This window comes from Schistocerca piceifrons, chromosome 2, assembly GCF_021461385.2.
Source record: "Schistocerca piceifrons isolate TAMUIC-IGC-003096 chromosome 2, iqSchPice1.1, whole genome shotgun sequence".
NCBI classification, from domain to species: Eukaryota; Metazoa; Arthropoda; class Insecta; order Orthoptera; family Acrididae; genus Schistocerca; species Schistocerca piceifrons.
The window spans coordinates 1,106,940,196-1,106,960,186 of record NC_060139.1 but is presented as its reverse complement, the minus strand read 5'-3'; the positions used below and the strand labels follow the sequence as shown (position 1 = coordinate 1,106,960,186).

Below are 19,991 nucleotides of genomic sequence, written 5' to 3'. Positions count from 1 at the left end.
CATGGAACACGGAAACACACAGAATATAAGAGAGACTAATACAACAAGCTCATGGCTATCAACAGAGAGCAAACTGAAAGAGACGAATGGTGCAAAACCTGAGTTAGAATGTGACCGGATTGACTTGAGAGATTAAATTTAGTAAAATATTGATGCTTCTGTCCAAATGTGTAGTGTAACTCTACTAAAATTTGAACATTATAAGTGCTAAGAAACAGAATACCGAGAAATACTCACCTGGGCCTGCTCGCCTTGTGTCAATAAAACTCCGGATTTCTTTGCCAACAGTTCCTATGCGAAGACCATCACCAGAGCATACAACACGACTAGCATCTGCTACGGCTGTTATGTTTATTTTCAAAGGACAACCTTTCACCTGCCTGTAAATAATTGATAGTTTTTAGCTATGATGAACATTTTTTTATTAGTAATTTATCCCAGAGATAAATTTATATTCTATGTTACCGACAAGCACAACAAACTAAACAACAAAGTGTAAAAAAAATTGTTTTCTGATAGCTGTCTTACTGAATATAAGAATTACTGTTCTTTTTTTCCCTTCAATTTGGACAGTAATAATCCTCCATGTAACAAACTCACATGGCCTTGTTACTGCACAATTCAAACTACAGAGAAACAAAAAAAGAGAAAGATTGAGACAACAGGTCAGCTGTGTGGTGAATATACTTAAAAAAGGAAAAACAGAAATGTAGAAGAGACAAATATAGCAATAACAAATTTATGCAGAAAATAACAGACAAATTAATAAATACCATATTCTGATGCCTTCTGAATCTGCAATAAATATTTTTATCCTACTAAACTGCATAAAATTGTCACAAATCACCAGCAAAATAATCCTGGCTTTTGGAACTATTAGTTCCATCATCAGCGACAAGAAAAGGATTGCTCGTGGAACGTTAACGAGGAGTGGCAGACACCTCTCATGCGAGTGAGGTGAGAAACCACATCTTACCAATGAGTTTTCAATGAAACGGAAATTGAGGTTCACATCACTACAAATTACAGAGTTTAAACAGCTTCTGTGGCATCAGTTACATAGTTTCCTGGAGTACTTAGGCAGTCATAATGCAAATCAGTTTCGACAAACTGTCGGTTTATGTTGTAAAAAGTTTCAGCGTCGAACAGTTCAATTTAAAACTACCAAAACAAATGGCTCGAGGATAAAATACAAGCCAATAATAACGTACACGTATTTTGTGTGTAATCATGCTGTACAATGAATGGTAAAATTCTGTAAGACAGTATAATCATAATTTAATGACAAGAAAATTGAAAGTCACCTCTAAGAGGTGGAGCCACACCACTCGAACCACAGAGGTGACTTTCTATGGATTCTGAGCAGCATTTGTTGAAACAGAGTCAGGGTGAGAAGAACAGCACGATTCATTCAAAAGTGATAATATCGATGGCAGTGGTAGCTGAGAGGCTCTCTGCCAGAACAGTTACATCCATGACACTCATTCACATAGCCCACATACGAAACATTTTTACTGAGCTGTCACTATTACGTGGGCCATATTGTGCATGAAAATGACCCTTACTGAGTTCTGGGCCTGCAGGTGGGAAACAGGGTCGGATTTAAGGACTAAGTAACTAATCTACCTCAGCCAAACTGAAGGTTTACACTTCAATTATTCTGGACACATTTCTCCAAGTGTAGCAGTAGTAGACTGGGGAGAAGTAGCTTTACTGGTAATAAGACAGATATACACCGATAAGCCAAAACATTATGACCACTGCCCAACATGGCACTGGACGCCACCTGGTGGTGTTGTGGGCACACGACGTGATAATAGAAGTATGTAAGTAGGGCAGATATGGGTGGGGGACCAAACTATTTAAGATATGGGGAAATCCATTGAGATAAGCAACTAAAAATGCAGATTATTAAAGCTAGTCAAATGTTCAAGTGCTACTGTCATTAGTATCTAGAGAAAGAAGTAGAAGGACAGTGAAACTACCACTAGGTACTAAATGGCTGGATGTCACGACTTTTCACAGGATGTGGGGTTTAGCAGCTTGTCTGCTCTGTAAAGTAGGACATAGGTGATGTGTGGCACCTGTTCTGAAAGAGCACAATGCTGGTGCATGCACATGTGTTTTGGAGCACACCATTCATTGTACATGTTGAACATGGAGCTCCACAGCAACCACCCCTAAATGTTCACATGTTGACTCAATTATATCATCAATTATGAGGGAAGTGGGCACGGGACCATCGAGATTTGACCGTGATCAATGCAAACATGTTGGCTGTTCCAGAAAATCACATTTTTGCTGAACTACGTCAATAGCGTTGAACGGAACAGCAGCTTGAAATGTGCAGTGCACCACAGACGCAGGCTGGTGGGGACAGTATTATCCTACGAGCGACTTTCTCCTGTGGTTTCATGGGACCTGTGGTAGTAATCGAAAGTACACTGACAACTACAAACCACTCTTATCACTTCATGCTCGATATCTTTCCTGAAGCAGTATAATTGTCAATACGTCGGACTCAGAACCGTGCTACAGCGGCTTTAGGAGGATTATAGTGAACTCACACTGACATCTCAGCAACCAGATTCACCCGACGTAAATCCTGCGGAAGCCATCTCGGTTGCTATCGAGCCCCATCACCGCATACGTAAATTAGCGGTGTGTTATTTATGCGAATTACGTGACCTGTGTGTAGACATTTAATGCCACATACCTTCACAAACCTACCGACAACTGTCGGATCCCCGATATGCAGAATCATTGACGTATTTGGTATTAAGCAGGTGGTCATAATGTTATAGCAAATCAGAGCAGATCTTTCATCAAATGGGGGGTTATATCCTCCTCTCTCGATCCCACGAAGCTAGTAACGTGCAGGATAATCTGCATATTACACCTGCCATCATAAAAATGTCAAATTCTGCCCATCCCAATTATTTGAATTTTGTCGAAAACTTATCTTCACTTCAGTCACCGTGTCCTCGAAGACGCTCGCAGAGAGTAAACACTCCTGAACTCACTCAGTGTATTCTCGGGATATACTCTGGGAAGCACTCACTCACTACATTACAAAGAATTGCTAAACACTATTTCCAACTCGTAATGCAACAATATCGTGAAAAGAAAAGTTAACACTCACCATATAGCGGAGACAAGGTCGCAGACTACCTCTCGTCGTGCCCTGAAATGAGAAATGTCCTGCCCACTATCCGCCCCACCCCTCCCACAGTGGTATTCCGCTGTCCACTGAACCTACAAAATATACTCGTCCATCCCTATGCAATCCCTGCTCCCAACCCCTTACCTCGTGACTCACATTCCTGTAATAGACATAGATGGAAGACTTGTCCCATACATCCACTCACCAGTGTGGTCACAAACACCACCTATCTCATCAAGCTACCTGTGAAGCAAGTCACGTAATCTACAAGGTAGACTGCGACCACTGTGCTGCACGTGGGCACGACAACCACTGAGCTCCTCGTCTGCACGAGTGGCCAGCGACAAACTACAGTCGGGAAACATTTACTTTACTTTTTCGTGTCCGGAAACCGGGTCACAATCTTTCAGCCCAGTATAGGGTCACGTCCGAGGCTTCTTTCTTCTCCAGCCATAAATTGTCGGGGTTGTAAATATAAGGGCAGTTTGCGCAGGCGAGCAGATGCTCCGTATCCTGCATGCCACCACAGTCACACTTATCGTCCGTGGTTCCCAGACTCCACCTCATCGTATTTGTCTTCACTGGTCCACCCCTGTCCTTATTCGGCTCAGTGTCCTCCACGTCTTCCAGTTTGTGCTGAATCTGCTGGGCACTTCCTGTGCCGGTGGGTAATCGGCTCCTATAATTGCGGCTAAGAACCTTTTACAGGATTTAAATCACCCGGGTTTACACTCACTGCCAAAAAGGGGATGCTGATCGTCAATAGTTTGTCTGAGCCTCTCTAGAATTCGTGTGTCGTTCTCCGAGAGTTGAGATTCACAAACCTGACAGTTCTATACAGTTTTGATAGGGAAGTAGCTTTCGCGCATCCCATTGCTAATCATTCATTAAGACGTGTCGACCTTCTTTGCACGGGTCGATCTGGACCATATTGGGCAGGCATATTCGGCTGTAGAGAAGCGTAAGGCTCGTGTGGTGGTTTAGCACCCGTTTGCCGTTAGCTAGTTTTCGCAGAATATTATTTCTGGCAATTACCTTTTGTCGCGTCTCTTCGCGACAGTACCTGTACGTCCGAGATCTGTCGAGCACCGCACTCGGGTAAGTCGGTTTGTCGGTATACTCCCGTGTGGTATTATTCCGAGAGACGTAAACTTTACGGTGAGCTTGCCAGGATCGAAGGTGGAAGGTGCTGACTCGTGGTTTTGATGGGTTTGGCTTAAGAAAGTTGTTTTTATAATACTCTGACAATTTCTCTAAGAGCTTTCTCCAGGTTCTGTTCTAGAGCCTCACAGGTCCTCCTTGTACTGTTCACCCCTGTGCCACCCTGTTGTTCAGCACACTGCCTGACATGTCAGCCTTCATTTCAATGACTGATTCAGAGTCTGCGCCACACGAATCCTCCCCGTCAACACCGGCAGCTCTTCTGAACTGTACATGTGGAAGCTCTCCCTGCAATATATCCCGGTTCCCGTAACCCTCCTGGCCTCGACCTTTGTTAGTCATATTACGGTATATTGATAATATTTACGTACGGACTGTCTGACAGCAACTGAATAAAACACAATTTTAGTGCCGTGGCCTGGAATATGTACATATGTTAGCAATTTAATTTACATTTTTGTCACTGTGCCTATAGGTTTTAAACAGTTCTGGTGGTCGGTATCTCCTATTAAGTAGTAATGTTTCGAACTGTACTTACAGGTTGCGTGGACAATTTCTTACATATTACGCTCCTGTTGCATTTTTGGTGTTGTTCTTCTTCTTATGAATGCCAGTTTGCAGTTTTTTCCCCACATTCCACAGCACTATGAACTGAACGCTTGTTTCAATGCAATGTTTTGGTTTCTGTTGCCGACAGTCAAATGTTTTCGCCAAAGATTGAATGTTATTGCCAAACTTTCGAGTGTAATTATTGAAGTATCTGTGATCTGTTCGTGTGCTTCAAAATTCCTGCATGTCACGCCTATGTATACCGCATCACAACTTTGACATTCAAGTTTATATATTCCTGATTGTTGGAATTTGTCCCTCTTGGTAGCTGCCTGGCTTAGATGTGATTGGAGGGTTTGCCCAGGCTTATATGCTATTTTGAAGCCCTGTCTCTTTAGGATGTTTGCAACTCTGTGTGTTAGTTTGTGTGCGTAGGTCATGGTGTACCATCTGGTTCTTTCCTGTGTGGTGTTGTCATTGTGTGTGTTTGTTGAGTGTGTTTGTAAGTTTTCAGTTTGTGAGTTCTTTTGTATTCTGGAAATGTTGTGTTCATTTTGTATTTGTGTTTTTATTTTTTGATTGAGCCTGTGTACCACATGTGTGTCATACCCGTTGTTCCTAGCTATTTGTATGATTGTACTCATTTCTTGTTCATAGTTTCTTTTGCAGAGTGGACTCCTGTTTAATCTATGTAACATATGTCTTAGAGCTGCAAGTTTCTGGCTGTGGGGGTGGTTGGGTGTGGAAGGTATTAATGTGTCTGTGGCTGTTGGTTTTCTAAAGATGTTAAATGTATGTTTGCCATTTTCTTTTTTTATTGTAATGTCAAGAAAATTTATTTGATTTTCTTTTTCCTTTTCAAGTGTGACTTTTATGTTCTGATGAGCTTTGTTTATTTCCGAATGGAGTTCATCTATTTTTTCACTTGGCTCATCTACCAGACAAATAATGTCATCCACATATCTGTACCAATATATGATTTTGAAACTTTCATTAGTGGTTATCTTTTCAAATATCTTTGCTAGTGTTCCTGATATTGGGGATCCTATGGGCAGTCCATCATTTTGTAGATAATATTCTTTCTCAAACTGAAAGTAGTTTTGTTCAATTGTCAGTCTGAGCATATCTGTTATTTCTTTTATTGTGTCTGTGGTGAGGTTGCTGTGGGATGAGAGGTTTTGTTCTATGATTTCTATTGTTTCAGTGATAGGGATGGAGGTATACATATTTTCTATGTCAAATGAAATCAGTGATGCTGCGTGTGGTACCTGTATGTTCTGTATGTTTTCTATTAGGTTTCCTGTGTTTATCACTGTTCTGTTGTTTTCTACTTTATAGTGTTTTGTAATTAACTTTTGGAGGTGTTTGGCTATGTGGTATGTTGGGGCTTTCTTGAAGTTGATAACAGCTCTCATTGGCATTCCTTCTTTATGCACTTTCGGTTGACTGTGGAGTGTTGGTGCTTGTGGGTTTTTCTGTGTTATGTAGTATTTTTGTTTGTCTGTGAGTGTGTGTTCAATGTTTTTCAGTGTTCGCTTCACGTTTGCCTGGAATCGTGTAGTTGGATCTGACTTCAGTTTTTGTATGGCATTGGTGTTGATGTATTCCTTGGTTTTTGTAATGTATTTATCTTTAGCCATGAGTACTGTTACATTTCCCTTGTCTGCTCTTGTCATTAATATGTTGTTGTTTGTTAACTTTTGTGTTAACCTTTTCATAGTGGCTGCTTCTGTTTGGTTGTTCTTATTGTGTGTCTGCTGTGTTTGTTTCATTATGCCTTTTATTTCTTCTTTTACTAATTCTCTTGTCAGTTCTCTGTTTATTTCACAATTATTTTGTTGTTCTTCACGTGTAAGGATGTGTTCAGTTTCTACTATGAGATTTTCTATGTATTGATTGTTCACTTTGCTATTGGTGCAGTGTTTTAAACCTTTTTCCAAGAGCATTTTTTCATTTTCGTGTAGTTCTGTCTGCGTTAGGTTAACTAAATGTGGATGGAATATGTGTTGGTGTTCATGTGGTTTCACATTTAAAATGTAAATGTATTTTTCAGTCTTTTTTAATGTTAGTTTCATTATATTCTGTTTAAATGTTTCATTGCGGTGTATGTGTTGAGTTCAGTTTTTTCTACTAGTGCCATGAAAACTGTGTCATTTCCTACATTTTTTGCCAATTCTAGATGAGTCTCATAGAGCATCATGTTTAGGAGCTGTTTTTTCGAATAGAGCATCTTAATTTCATGTAGTAACCAATATTGTTCTGCAAATGATTTAGACTTTTGTGCCACTGTAGAACTGTTAGTCATTGTCCTCACCCATCCAGTCCTTCTCCTTTTCCCATACAAGCACTACACAGGCCCCATTCCACCAACACATCCAGTCTTTTTACTTATCTCCTTTTTTGCTACCCCCCCCTTCCCCCCCTCCCAAACCCCCATCCCCTGCCCACCCTCTAACCTCCCAACTGCACCTACCTGCCCTATCCTCTCTCCACTTTGTCCTTGCATGCTCCCCAGCAGAGATTCACTGTCCTCCACCCGTACCCTGCTATCCCACCCCCTCCCACCTCAGCCCCCTCCTTACCTTCATCCAGTTGCCACTCTCACCATGTGGCTTCAGCTGCCAGAGGCTAGAGTCGTGTGTGTGTGTGTGTGTGTGTGTGTGTGTGTGTGTGTGTGTGTGTGTGTCACATCTATTTTCGACAAAGGCCTTGTTGGCCGAAAGCTTATATTGCAAAAGTCTTTCTGTTGTGCCAATCTGCAACTCAGCATCTCTGCTATAAGGTGAGTGGCAACTTTCCTTTTCATAACACTGTTACATTCCATCGTGGATTTTCCATTGATTACAACCTGTAATGCAAGCATGTTTAAGTGCATGTATAAATAAGACAACACTTTACAATAGTCAAAACAACTGCAGTGTATTGTTTTCTTGTGAATACTGGTAATGCAACCTAGGGATGAGAATAGAAACTATTAAATGATCTGCACCATGGCAGTGGTGCTATCCAAACTTTATTTCCAAAAGAGCACGAATCACTGTTGGTACCTATTTACTTTTAACAGAGCATGAGTTACTGAGTGAAGTCCATATAAAAATAACGTTAATCTAATGGAATAACATTGTTCTGGAGTGGAAAAAACAAAAACCATTGAAAACCATTGTTTTTCAGAGCTCTACTGAACTTACACTAATTGGCGGACTGATACCCCCTTTAATGTCTGTCTGTGGAGTTACAAATGCAATATCTGAAGAAAGAGCAAACTCAATATCACCAAATTATGGACAGATGCATTTTTAAAAAATATATAATCTAATTATACAATAGGTAAATAACAACCTCCCCGGACACCACAAAAATAGAATGACATAAACTGAGCAATGGGTCCCATCCTAGATCACCCAATACTGCAACAAAGTGAAGTAATAGTTTACACACACAGCTCCCCCTGCACACGCGCACGCACGCGCGCACACACACACACACACACACACACACACACACACACACACACACACACACACACAGAGAGAGAGAGAGAGAGAGAGAGAGAGAGAGAGCAGATGCTCCCACTAAAGTAGAAGAAGAAGAAGAAGAAGAAGAAGAAGAGTACACCAAGTGCAAGATGGCAGTGGATCTACACAAAATAAAAATGTAAATATATTTCATGTCAGTGAAAGTACTGTGTACAAAAATCTAACCATATGTGCAGAACATTATGAATGATGTAAGGAAAAAAAAAAAACAACCATGAGTAATGACAATAATTTAGTAATTTTTACAGTAAAAAAAGCATAAGAACTGTTCACAATAACTGCAAACAAAATGGTAAGAAAAACCATATTGTTACAGTGGCCACTGAAGATGATTTAAAATAAAGTGAAATGCACTTGGTCTTAATAAGACCTTTATAACAGTCACAAATTTGTAATTGTCATCGGTGCTTGTACTGTAGAATCCTCCAGCCTATTCAGTGTGACGCTGCCTTCTATCTCTCAGTGTACCTGGTTCAGGTTTGTTGAGTCACCAAGCTGTTTTTTAGGTTCATCTGTCACAGACTCCAATGCAGTCTCCTTTTATTTGGAGGCTCCATTTTACAAGTGCTAGAGATATCTGGTTTCTTCCAATCTGAGCTGCTGAATCCACAGCTGAAGAGCTGGAAATATTGTATCAGTCCACGTGCTGACACTAGATGTCAGAAACACTCCTCAATGTAACAGGTGGCATTTCAGTTGCTTCAGATGAAAAAGATGTTGCCATGTCACTGATGTTATAATGAGCCCATGTCACTGAACTATATATCACTGGCACAATTTGTCCTGTTAGGCTTGTAATCATTCAGGGTACCACCATGAACAAAGTTAACTTTGCCATATCACAGTACCATTTATGGTATAACTGGGTCCTGGATTGGGAGGTTTTGTCTGCCATGTGTATCAAAATCTCATTCTGATTTATCAACGACATAGGAAAATACAGATTGCTACTTACAATAAAGAAGACACATCAAGTTGCAGACTGGAACAATTATTATGAGTTGCAGTGGCTACCTGGCAGAAGGCCTTCACCAGTTATCTGAATCCTCCACCTATAAACTCTTCCAGAGTGATCGCATGCCAGAAGTCCAACACAAATCTCTGTTTAAAGCCTTAGGCCCTTCCCAAAACATCTCCCCTGAATCCATTTCTTTCCTCACACCTTCTACATGCTTCCTAAAATCCACAAACCCAACAATCCTTGATGTCCCATTGTAGCTGGTTATTGTGCCCCCACTGAAGAATTTCTGCCCTCATTGACTGACACCTCCAACCAAGTGCCCATAATCTAGCCTCCCACACACCAACATCTGTCATGCCCTAGTCTTACCACTATCGATCACTACCTTTCCAAACCCACTATCTCATTCCTTGTACAACTTACTAACTTTATCCTTAGTCACTACTACTTCTCATTTGAAGGGAAGGTAAATAAACAAATCAGTGACACAGCCATGGGCACCCACATGACACTCTCCTACCTTTTAATGGGCTATCTACAAGAGACCTTCCTAACCTCCCAAAACATCTAACCCCAAGCCTGGTTCAAGTCCACTGAAGGTATCTTCATGACCTGGACCCAGAGCCAAAACACCCTACTTTCGTTCCTTCACAATTTTAGTGTCCTGTGGTCGGCAAGAAAGAACTAACAGTAAAGTCTCGACACGCTTTATTGCAACTAAAATGCCTTCTTGGCATGCACTAATTTCCAAATGCAAGAACAACAAGAAGTACAATAATTCTTGTCGTGGCAAAAACCAGATAAGAGTACAAGACAATGAAAAGAAAATAATAATCAAAATACAATTACAAAGGTACAACATTCTACCGAATGCTACGGTGAGTGTCCAAGTGCTAAACATAGTCACATTAGTTCCAATTGGTGGATCTCTGTCACATGTCTTTTCACGAAATAGTTCCGTGTTTATGCAGAATGTCTGTTGTCGTTTACATCCACAGACGATGTTTTGATCCGAGCTCTCGAAGGGAGGTTAGCGGCCCACCTCGCTCGTCTATTGTGCGAGTCCCCTAACTGATAAGGGGCCACTACGACAACAACCTCAACACCTCGTCTCCCATCCACTTCGTGTGGTTCTCCTTCCTGGATATTGACATCATCCTCTCTGATGGCTCCATCTGCACCTCTGTCCACATTAAAGCCACCAACCACCAACAGTACCTGCATTTTGATATCTGTCATCCCTTTCACACCAAAAACTCCCTCACACGTGGCCTGGCTACACATCTGCAGTTACAAAAACTCCCTCGCTCAGTATGCTGAGGGTCTCGAAAAAGGCCTTCATAGATAGGATATATTCCCCAGACTTAATCCGCAAACAGATCTCGCACGCCATTACCCCTCACACCCGCAATCATCCCACGAACCCCGAGAACCAAACACGAAGGAATGTCCCCTCCGTCACCTGGCACCACCCCGGACTGGAACAACTGAACAACATCCAATGCCAGGGCTTTGATCACCTATCACTGTGCCCTCAAATGAGGGGCGTCCTACCTGGGATACTTCCCACCCCTCCTAAAGTAGTGTTATGTCACCCATTCAACATCCACAACATCCTAGTCCATCCGTAAACCACTCCCAATCCGAACCCATCGCCACAAGGATTATATTCATATGGAAGACTCAGGTGCAAGATCTGCCCAATCCACCCATCCAGCACTTCCTATTCCAGTCCTGTCACAGGCCTATCCTACCCCATAAGGGGCCGGGCCACCTGTGAAAGCAGCTATGCTCAATCATTTCACAGCTTTTTATATTGGTATGACTGCCAACCAGCTGTCCACCAGCCCACCTTCCTCCACTCCTCTCTTTTTTGGTTCCTTTTTTCCCGACCTCCCTTCTCCTTACATTCCTCACACTGCACCTGTTGGCAGTCTAGTCCCTGCACACTCCACCAGACTACTATCCCTTTCCCTCCCCCTTCCCCAGTCCCACCAGATTGCTGCTTACATCCCATATCATGTTGCATTCTGCCCTGAGATGATGGAACTGGTGGTCAGGTGCACTTACCTTTGTGTGTGTGTGTGTGTGTGTGTGTGTGTGTGTGTGTGTGTGTGTGTGTGTGTGTGTTAATGGAAGCCTGCAATTTGACTTTTCTTTCTGGTACACAGCAATCTGTCTTTTCCTACATTGTTTGTATTCCTATTTGGAGTTTTCATAGTCTGATTCTGAATTACGACAGCCACCATTCCAAAGTGTTACTCTCGATTTCATTTACCCTACACAGAAGCAAAGTCCCCATTTCAAAGCCTTCTCCTTCAGTTCTCAAGCTGTCAGTTGCTGTAGATGCAGTCATTACAGTAGCCTGTTAATGTAGTCAATCATTTCACTGTAATGGTACTCAACTAGGTCAGTTTTTAGAGCAGGTAGGATCAAGTGATATACATTATTTAGTATTTCCCACATATACAGAATACCAAGTTGCTCACATTATGTAACTGTTCAGTGCCAATTTCTTGTGCTCCTGGAATAATACTGTCTTGTGATTCTGTGCAGTTTGAAATCTATTGCATATACAATGAAGAGCCAAAGAAACTGGTACACCTGCCTAATATCATGTAGGACCCCCGCAAGCACAAAGAAGAGCCCCAACATGACATGGCATGGACTCAACTAATGTTTGAAGTAGTGCTGGAGGAAATTAACACCACGAATCCTGCAGGGCTGTCCATAAATCCGTAAGAGTGCGAGGAGGTGGTTCTGAACAGCACGTTTTAGGACATACCAGATGTGTTCAATAATGTTCGTGTCTGGGGAGTTTGGTGGCCAGCGAAAGTGTTTAAGCTCAGAAGAGTGATCCTGGAGCCACTCTGTAGCAATTCTGGACATGTAGGGCATTGAATTGTACTCCTGGAAGTGCCCTAGTCCGTCGGAATGCACAATGGTGGCAGGCAGGTGATCAGACAGGATATGTGTCACCTATCAGAGTTACATCTAGAAGTATCAGGGGTCCCATATTACTCCAATTGCACACACCCCACACCATTACAGAGCCTCCACCACCGTGAAGAGTCCCCTGCTGACATGCAGAGTAAATGGATTCGTAAGGTTGCCTCCATACCCGTACACATCCATGTCCACCCGCTCAATACAATTTGAAACAAGACTCGTCCAACCAGGTAACATTTCCAGTCATCAAGTGTCCAATGTCAGTGTTGATGGACCCAGGCAAGGTGTAAAGCTTTGTGTCATGCAGTTGTCAAGGGTACACAAACGGACCTTCGGCTCCGAAAGTCCATATCGATGATGTTTCATTGAATGGTTCGCACACTGACACTTGCTGATGGCTCAGCAGTGAAATCTGCAGCAATTTGCAGAAGAGTTGCACTTCTGTCACATTGAGGTTCCATTCTTGCAGGACCTTTTCCAGCCGTAGTGATGTCAGAGATTTTGTGTGTTACCAGATTCCTGTTATTCACAGTACACTCGTGAAATGGTCATATGGGAAAATCCTCACCTCAACATTACCTCGGAGACGCTGTGTCCCATCACTTGTGCGCCAACCATGTTCAAACTCACTTAACTCTTGGTAACCTACCATTGTACCAACAGTACTGATCTAACAATTGTGCCAGACAGTTGTTGTCTTATACAGGCATTGCTGACCACAGTGCCTTATTCTACCTGTTTACGTATCTCTGTATTTGAATAAGCATGTCTACACCAGTTTCTTTGGCACTTCAGCGTGTGTGTGTGTTTTTCATAAACAGTCTGAGCTCTTTCTTGTCACAGGTAGAAATGGTAAGTGGGACAGTCTTCTTTCCTTTCACGTGAGCATTGTTTTCTCCTTTTAAGGCATGGAACGTGCTTCAGTTTTCACCATGCTTACTAGAGTCTTTCCTTTGACGACTGCTGTCTTCACAGTGGGTCAAACCTGTTGTTCTTTCACGCTTGATTAGTGACATCATCTATGCAAAGTATTTAAAGCATGTCTTTCACATTCAGTGCCCTGAGGCTAATGTACAATTTTTGATAACTTAATAACAATTGTGTACTCTGGGGTTTGCGTTCATTATGTAGTGTACAGTGTCTATCTCTAGCACCAGTTTTGAAGTGTAGTTTGTCCTCCTTTTAGAAGCCTTACTTTCCAAGGTTCTCCATCAAAGACTTGATAGAGTCTAGTGCCTTCGGTGCCTTCTTACTGAACAAGTCATGTCGCATGTCATACATAATTACTTGTGGCTGTTCACATTTAAATTGTGGAATTTTATTGGCTTTTTCTTGCAGCCCCTTGCAGGCTTTCTGAGATTTGGCTTTTATTATAACAACACTATTGGCTGTCCTTAGGAACTTAATTTTAAGCCTACCTGATCTAGGGTACATATCATCTCTTCGATACTTTCTAAATATCTTTAGCATCTGCATTCTCTGTTGATTTAACAGAGATGGTATTTTCTGCTGATACAACTTTTTCTGAATTTTAGCAGTGATGCTCAGTTTCTACCTGCAGAGAGAACAGCCACAAAGAAAGGAACTTTTTGCCCATATTCTCGAAAATTTTAGAAAAGGTGATGTAAAGGAAGCTGCTCAACCATCTGAAACAACACTGTCCAAGACACAGTTTGGATTTTTGAAGGATTCTGATATCAAGATGGCTATTTACACACACAGTGAGAATGTACTTAATTAATTACGTAATAAATTACAAGCCCCCCCCGCCCCCCCACGAACCATGGACCTTGCCGTTGGTGGGGAGGCTTGCGTGCCTCAGCCATACAGATAGCCGTACCGTAGGTGCAACCACAACAGAGGGGTATCTGTTGAGAGGCCAGACAAACGTGTGGTTCCTGAAGAAGGGCAGCAGCCTTTTCAGTAGTTGCAGGGGCAACAGTCTGGATGATTGACTGATCTGGCCTTGTAACACTAACCAAAACGGCCTTGCTGTGCTGGTACTGCGAACGGTTGAAAGCAAGGGGAAACTACAGCCATAATTTTTCCCGAGGGCATGCAGCTTTACTGTATGGTTAATGATGATGGCGTCCTCTTGGATAAAATGTTCCGGAGGTAAAATAGTCACCCGTTCGGATTTCCGGGCGGGGACTACTCAAGAGGATGTCGTTATCAGGAGAAAGAAAACTGGCATTCTATGGATCGGAGCGTGGAATGTCAGATCCCTTAATCGGGTTAGAAAATTTAAAAAGGGAAATGGATAGGTTAATGTTAGATATAGTGGGAATTAGTGAAGTTCGGTGGCAGGAGGAACAAGACTTTTGGTCAGGCGAATACAGGGTTATAAATACAACGTCAAATAGGGGTAATGCAGGAGTAGGTTTAATAATGAATAAAAAAAAATAGGAATGCGGGTAAGCTACTACAAACAGCATAGTGAATGCATTATTGTGGTCAAGATAGACACGAAGCCCACACCTACTACAGTAATACAAGTTTATATGCCAACTAGCTCTGCAGATGATGAAGAAATTGAAGAAATGTATGATGAAATAAAAGAAATTACTCAGATAGTGAAGGGAGACGAAAATTTAATAGTCGTGGGTGACTGGAATTCGGTAGCAGGAAAAGGGAGAGAAGGAAACGTAGTAGGTGAATATGGATTGGGGGTAAGAAATGAAAGAGGAAGCCGCCTGGTAGAATTTTGCACAGAGCATAACTTAATCATAGCTAACACTCGGTTCAAGAATCATGAAAGAAGTTTGTATACATGGAAGAACCCTGGAGATACTAAAAGGTTTCAGATAGATTTTATAATGGTAAGACAGAGATTTAGGAACCAGATTTTAAATTGTAAGACATTTCCAGGGGCAGATGTGGACTCTGACCACAATCTATTGGTTATGAACTGTAGATTAAAACTGAAGAAATTGCATAAAGGTGGGAATTTAAGGAGATGGGACCTGGATAAACTGACTAAACCAGAGGTTGTACAGAGTTTCAGAGAGAGCATAAGGGAACAAATGGCAGGAATCGGGGAAAGAAATACAGTAGAAGAAGAATGGGTAGCTTTGAGCAATGAAGTAGTGAAGGCAGCAGAGGATGAAGTAGGTAAAAAGACGAGGGCTAGTAGAAATCGTTGGGTAACAGAAGAAATATTGAATTTAACTGATGGAAGGAGAAAATAAAAAAAATGCAGTAAATGAAGCAGGCAAAAAGGAATACAAACGTCTCAAAGGTGATATCGACAGGAGGATAAATGTAAGGAAGTAGAGGCTTATCTCACTAGGGGTAAGATAGATACTGCCTACAGGAAAATTAAAGAGACCTTTGGAGAAAAGAGAACCATTTGTGTGAATATCAAGAGCTCAGATGGAAACCCAGTTCTAAGCAAAGAAGGGAAGGCAGAAAGATGGAAGGAGTATATACAGGTTCTATACTAGGGCGATGTACTTGAGGACAATATTATGGAAATGGAAGAGGATGTAGATGAAGATGTAATGGGAGATATGACTCTGCATGAAGAGTTCGATAGAGCACTGAAAGACCTGAGTCGAAACAAGGCCCCGGGAGTAGACAACGTTCCATTAGAACTACTGACGGCCTTGGAAGAGCCAGTCCTGACAAAACTCTACCATCTGGTAAGCAAGATGTATGAGACAGGCGAAATACCCTCAGACTTCAAGAAGAACATAATAATTCCAATCCCAAAGAAATCAGATGTTGACAGATGTGAAAATTACCGAACTATCAGTTTAATAACTCACAGCTGCAAAATACGAATTCTTTACAGACGAATGGAAAAACTAGTAGAAGCCGACCTTGGGGAAGATCAGTTTGGATTCCATAGAAATATTGGAACATGTGAGGCAATACTGACCCTACTACTTATCTTAGAAGCTAGATTAAGGAAAGGCAAACCTACATTTCTAGCATTTGTAGACTTAGAGAAAGCTTTTGACAATGTTGCCTGGAATACTCTCTTTCAAATTCTGAAGGTGGTAGGGGTAAAATACAGGGAGCAAAAGGCTATTTACAATTTGTATAGAAACCAAATGGCAGTTATAAGAGTTGAGGGGCATGAAAGGGAAGCAGTGGTTGGGAAGGGAGTGAGACAGGGTTGTAGCCTCTCCCCGATGTTATTCAATTTGTATATTGAGCAAGCAGTGAAGGAAACAAAAGAAAAATTCGGAGTAGGTATTAAAATCCATGGAGAAGAAACAAAAACTTTGAGGTTCGCTGATGACATTGTAATTTTGTCAGAGACAGCAAAGGACTTGGAAGAGCAGTTGAACGGAATGGACAGTGTCTTGAAAGGAGGATATAAGATGAACATCAACAAATGCAGAACCAGGATAATGGAATGTAGTCAAATTAAGTACGGTGATGCTGAGGGTATTAGATTAGGAAATGAGACACTTAAAGTAGTAAAGGAGTTTTGCTATTTGGGGAGCAAAATAACTGATGATAGTCGAAGTCGAGAGGATATAAAATATAGACTGGCAATGGCAAGGAAAGCGTTTCTGAAGAAGAGAAATTTGTTAACATCGAATATAGATTTACGTGTCAGGAAGTCATCTCTGAAAGTATTTGTATGGAGTGTAGTCATGTATGGAAGTGAAACATGGACGATAAATAGTTTAGACAAGAAGAGAATAGAAGCTTTCGAAATGTGGTGCTACAGAAGACTGCTGAAGATTAGATGGGTAGATCACATAACTAATGAGGAGGTGTTGAATAGGATTAGGGAACAGAGAAGTTTGTGGCACAACTTGACTAGAAGAAGGGATCGGTTGATAGGACATGTTCCGAGGCATCAAGGGATCACCAATTTAGTATTGGAGGGCAGCACGGAGGGTAAAAATCGTAGAGGGAGACCAAGAGATGAATACACCAAGCAGATTCAGAAGGATGTAGGTTGCAGTAGGTACTGGGACATGAAGAAGCTTGCACAGGATAGAGTAGAATGGGGAGCTGCATCAGACCAGTCTCAGGACTGAAGACCACAACAACAACAACAAATTACAAGCTGCAGATATCTGTCAAAACCACCTGACTTCATTAACCACAACTTCCTTTTCAACACATTAGAATACTGTGGTGTCACTGGCATTGCTGCATAATGGATCAAGTCATATCGCATAAACAGGAAACAATGAATGTCAGTATAAGAGACCAGTGAATTGAGCTGCCTGCCATCATGAGACTGGGAACTGTTTACATGTTAGGTCTCACAACAGTTTGCCTTTGGGCCATTGCTTTTTCTTGTGTGCATTAATGACTTCTGTATTCCATAAAATATCAACATTGAGCATAGTTTTAGAAAGGGCTGCTGATCACATTTCCTTGGACATTAATAAATGGTTTGTAGCCACTTCACTGTCATCAAACTTTGAAAAGACTCCCATATGCAGTTCAAAGCATGAAAGAAGTTTCCAACCTGCATATGCATGAAATATTAAGAAGTACAGATACACTATAAAAGACTGATAGTGTTAGATTCCTGGGGTTACAACTTGGTAGTAAATTAAACTGGAAGGAGCACTCCACAGAAATGCTCAAACATATGAACAAATTCTTCTCCACAATGCAAATGTTACAAGACGTGTGACAAAAAAATAAAAAAGTTGTCATACTTTGTTTACTTTGATGCCATAATGTCATACAATATCATATTTTGACGTAACACTCAAAGCCAAACAAAAGTTTTCCAAGTTCAAAATTGTGTAATATGCATTATTTGTATGAACTCATGAATATAATGTGGAAGCCTGCATCTCAGTATATTTATTGCTCAATGAAGTTTGTTGTAAATAATATATCCCCCATTCCAACAGAAAATTCAGTTCAGAAAGCAGTATTAGGAACAAGAACAATCTATATAAGACTTAACAGCTTACTTTAGTTCAAAAATGGATCAAAATGCTGGCACGAGGATCTCCTCAAATCAGATTCTCTGAACATAAGAGTTCCCCTAATCTAATAGTGGTTACATCTTGAAATTAAGAGAGGGTAAATAATAACCTGCCAATGAGCTTTTTTTATAGGAAAAAAATGCTGAAACACAGTGGAATGGATGTTCTCAAAGCTACTAGTTTCAACCAGTTAACTAGAGAATTTATTTAAATCGCCAACTTCTATAAGATTATTTTCCATATTGCCTGATAATTTTAGTTGTTGATAACACATATAAGCTACAAACCTTTCGGACCACATAACGTTCAAGAGGTATGTTCCAGGAACAGCAGGTATGTATGTTGCTCTGTAGGTGCTATTACCCAAGTTCTGGAGCTGCACTTTAACATCAGCCTTCATACCCGTAAGAGTCACTTCTGGCAATCCTGCAGAAATGAAGTGAAAATAGAACGACTGTGGTGTTACATTCTTCATTACTGTTCATTATTCATATTACATTTTTCACAGTGAACGCAATTGATGGCAGTGTACCTTATACCTTTCACTAATCCATATTACTATGACATTTTGCCTAATGTGGTTGTAGTCTGCAAATGTGGAACACGGTACACGAATGTTTTATATGTAAAACTGATTTTGAATGGAGGATATTTAAATGTGTCTTTCCATTAAAGACAAAATGATAAAGACATGATGCAATAGGGAAACTATCTTCTCTATGTGTGTTTTGATCTCTGGGCTTGTCCAAATAGTGTTAGTTATCATAAACAGAAGTCACAATTCTGGCTTGTGCTGACATCTGGTGAGTTTTCATATGGGGGAGGGAGGAAAAGATCAGTGTTTCACATCCAGTCGACAACGAGGTCATTAGAGAAGGAGCATTAGCTCGAATTGGGAAAGGAAATTGGCTGTGCCATTTCAAAAGGGGCCCTCCCAGCATTTGCCTCAAGCGGTCCAAGAAAATCACGGAACACCTAAATCGAGATGGCCAGATGTGGGTTTGAACTGTTGGCCTCCTCAATGCAAGTCTTGTGTAAGTGTGCGACACACTGTGCCACTTCGCTCAGTAGTTTTCATACAATTTTAAGAAAGAATTTTGATGCTACACTGTAATGGTAGTTACTACCGGTACCAACAGTGTGGCGTGAAAACGGGGATGGTGACATTGACTGCTATTTCTACTTGATGAAAGTGAAAGGGTATCCTGCAAAATCAAAATAGGCTTTTCAATATCCAACCCTGCCCTCAGCCATGAGGCTAGTTGCTCATGATGTTTCTCCACTTCCTAAGCCACCAAGTGATTGGACCATTAATGAACTACATCTAGAAATGTTGACAAGTTACATAAAACTGCAACCAGTCACTTTTTTGAATAATTATGTTTTATTCCATGAACTGGTTTTCGAACCTTTTCAGGTTCATCTTCAGATCGTTTCTGGAGGTTATATCATTATTTCTAGCATAATGCTGGCTCTGTGACAAGAAGATGGAACATGCTTTAAAGTATCACCATGACTATTGTTTACCTGTTGATAAGGGTGTAAATTTAGTTTTTTACTTACTACAACAGTATGGGCTGTTTTTCTGTTAGTGTCCATCTGTCTGCTTCCATTTTGATGGCCAGTTGGTGTATCACTTCACACACATTTACACAATCTATATTAATTTACACACTGACAGCGAAACTTTGCCAGCATTAGCATGTTCTGTACAACTGTTGCTTGTAACAAAGATCTTGACAGAAAGATATGGCATA

General features: G+C 41.1%; 1 protein-coding gene across 2 annotated transcripts in view; it reads right to left on the bottom strand.

The window, feature by feature from the left end:
• LOC124774941 (filamin-C) overlaps positions 1-19,991 on the bottom strand; it is a 284,171-nt gene that overhangs the window by 25,351 nt on the left and 238,829 nt on the right. The window contains exons 26-27 of one of the 2 annotated variants that reach the window (XM_047249637.1): positions 18,522-18,660; positions 238-380 (exon numbers count right to left, since the gene is read on the bottom strand). In XM_047249637.1, the coding sequence (XP_047105593.1) occupies positions 238-380; positions 18,522-18,660 (282 nt within the window). Of the gene's footprint in view, positions 1-237; positions 381-18,521; positions 18,661-19,991 lie in introns of those variants that run through there. The other variant, XM_047249638.1, reaches the window with a different exon arrangement.